The following is a 2,946-nucleotide window of genomic DNA, read 5'->3' as shown; positions in this document are numbered from 1 at the left end:
GATCCATTTCATTTGGTATCACAGCCTTGACTTTGATCCATTATCAAGGTTTTGGGCATGAGATTAGTCATTTTCTTGATAATTTTCTGAATTTTCTCTTGATTTCTTGGAGTTTTAACTTAATCTTGCTTAATTTCTACTTAATCTTTAGGGATTAGTGGAGAGGAGACATCATTTCATGTGATTTCATGTGATTTCATGGAGATTTAGCTCAATTGGACCTAATTTGGGCACCCTAGATCAATTATTTGGAGCGGGGTACAAAAATTGGAAAAAATTTGAATTAATCACCTGTTAATCTCTATGTTAATCATGTTTATATTTTTGTGCTTCTTTTTCAAGCTTTCCATAGCCATTACTTCTCATCTTTCCCCTGTTTTGCTCCCATTTGCTAGGGCTTTTGTTGATCTTGAGGAGAGGAACACATAGAGTACCAATTTACATGCATTTTTTCTAAAAATTTCTTTCCCTTTGCTCCAAACCCTAATCTCTCTCACATAGCTCACCATTTTCCATCTCCACTCATTCTAATGGCTGCAAGTGTTATCCTATTGCAAGTGTTATCCCATTCCACTCACTCATACTGCTTGTGGCTGTGTCGATCATGGACGCCAAAGGTGGGAGCAAGGGAGGTCGTGGTAAGCCCAAGAAGAAGGCTGTGTCCAAGACTTTGAAAGCAGGGCTGCAATTTCCTGTGGGCCGCTTGGTTCGCTATCTCAAGAAGGGCTGCTATGCTCAGAGAATCGGCTCCGGTGCTCCCGTCTACCTTGTAGCGGTCCTCGAATACCTGGCAGCTGAGGTGCTTGAGCTGGCTGCTAATGCTGCCCGTGACAACAAGAAGAAGATCCATTACACCACAGAGAGATTCGTGTGCTGCTGCTCACGAAAAAAAAAGGCCGTCTCCTCTCCAGCACTACCGGCTGCTGCTTCTGATACTTGAACTGCTGCTGCTGGTGCAAATTGTGGCCATTAAGCTTTGTTTTGTTACCATATGAAGTTATTGCTTCAAAGCCATAGAAGGCTAGCACAAGACCTATTACATTTGGCACAAGATCTATTCCATTTGGCACAAGATCCATGTGGTTGTTAGCTATGATGTTTGGCATCTTTTTGGTGGATTTTGGGGAGTTCTTCATTGCTTTTGGAGAGGGAGAAGAGGAGGTTTGAGCAGCTCTCAAAAATTTCAAAAATCTTCAAGATTTGGATCCATTGAAGGCTCTTTCAAGCAACAATCCAACCATTGAAGCTTTCGGAATACCATTGGTGAGTTGCTATGGCCATTTTCTCAAGCATTGGGGATTAATCCTCATGCTATGGACAAATTGGGGTTATTCATGAAAGGAAATCCTAATTTATAGAATTTTAACATTTTTCTTTAATCACACCCATTTGGATGTCATGTGGCCATTTGTGAGACAAATGCAGGATTCTTTGATGAATCCATGCATAAATGGATGAAGGAATGCATATGCTTAGATGCATTGATTGAGCCACATGCATGGAGTGGATGTTGGGTAATAATGAGAAGGTTTTTGCTATGGACATGATGCTTTTATGCATTGGAATGATGCTATTGAGCATTGGAAGAGCTTGATGTGTGATTGGAATCAATTGGTAATGCTACATTCACATGCAAGTTGATGCCCTTGAATGCCATTTGATGCCAATTACTCATAAGCAATGCTTATGGGAGTGATACCAATTGGATATTGATATCATTGGTATATGGTATTACCTCACTTGTGCTTATTGATTGATGTTGGATTTTTGGATGAATGGCGGACATTTGGAGCTATGTGGATAAGTATGAGTTCATGCATAATGGTTTATGAGTATATTGTAATGGGCATGAGTCATGCTACATCCTTGCAAGTGATCCGCCTCATTTTCATATTCAAGCTATATGCACCTCACAATTGTTTGCACTCACTTCAATTTCGAGAAACTAGATATGTTGGCAAGGGTACCCCGGGTGTTGGCGGAGAGGCCCGGGGGGAGCACGGCTTGAATCCTCCGTGCCGTGAGTGCCGTGGTAAAGCGGTACAGTGGAGGATTAGGTGTGGAGGTGAAGACTTGGCCTCAACCCGTGCCTTGGTTTGAACTAGGTACGAGGGTGAGAAGAGCTTGGCCGGGAGATCGGCAAGCTTCAACGTGCTACACTGACGATCTTCTTCGCACAATCATCCTCTTGGTTTATGTACATGGCAATGGCACCTTAATATGGACATCTCATGGAAATTGATCTTGCATTATGCCATGGGAAACACATATGGTGAATGCTTGGAATTGCAAGGAATTTGTATGCCTTTTGGTGATGCAAGTTAAGGCACATGCTATGTAATGGATGGAAATTGATAAGAGGATTATGGATTTTTGCATTGCTACTTGAGAAAAATTGAGATTTAGCTCCTAAAACAAAGGAGACTATGTCAAAATTTTCTCAAATTTCTGGTCATACATGGACAATTGAAGATTGTGGAGCATAATTTGTAAATCTTGGGATGCCAATGAGGTGCAGAAGGTGTTGACATTGGTTTGGGAGCAAACAAAGATCAATTGGGCACAAAAAGGGTCACTTTGGCAAGAATCTGCAGATTCACAAAAACCCTAATTCAATCCCAACCCTTTTGGAATGAATTAAAAGGGACCATATAAGCTCTTAGTGCTTCCTTAGAGCTACCCAACGAGCCCTTCACCTCCGCATTTTGATATCTCTTTAGGGTAGAATTTAGGGTTTTTGTAAAAACAATAAACCTTAATTCAGTCTCACAGGGGTTTGAAGGTCTTCTAGATCTAATTACATAGGCTTGTAGTACTCATCTAGGCTTTCATTTGAGCTAAAAAGCTTTGCATTTGGATATCTCTAGCTCAAGTTCTACCCAAAATACCGTTTCAGCCCTATAACCCTGTAAACCCTAAAACAGAGAATAGTAGCACACCTCATCT

The 2,946-nt window shown here is 41.2% G+C and overlaps 1 protein-coding gene across 1 annotated transcript; it reads left to right on the top strand.

Moving 5' to 3' along the window:
- Nucleotides 1-585: 585 nt before the first annotated feature.
- Nucleotides 586-940, top strand: LOC147612578 (putative histone H2A.5). Its single transcript, XM_086783521.1, has one exon. It carries the CDS (start codon nt 605-607, stop codon nt 938-940), a length of 336 nt encoding a protein of 111 aa, XP_086639647.1. The 5' UTR covers nt 586-604.
- Nucleotides 941-2,946: the final 2,006 nt, after the last annotated feature.

The sequence above is a fragment of the Cibotium barometz genome, chromosome 45 (genome assembly GCF_041138505.1).
Source record: "Cibotium barometz isolate CiBa-2024 chromosome 45, ASM4113850v1, whole genome shotgun sequence".
Lineage (NCBI taxonomy): Eukaryota > Viridiplantae > Streptophyta > Polypodiopsida > Cyatheales > Cibotiaceae > Cibotium > Cibotium barometz.
This window is presented reverse-complemented; position numbering and strand designations above follow the sequence as displayed.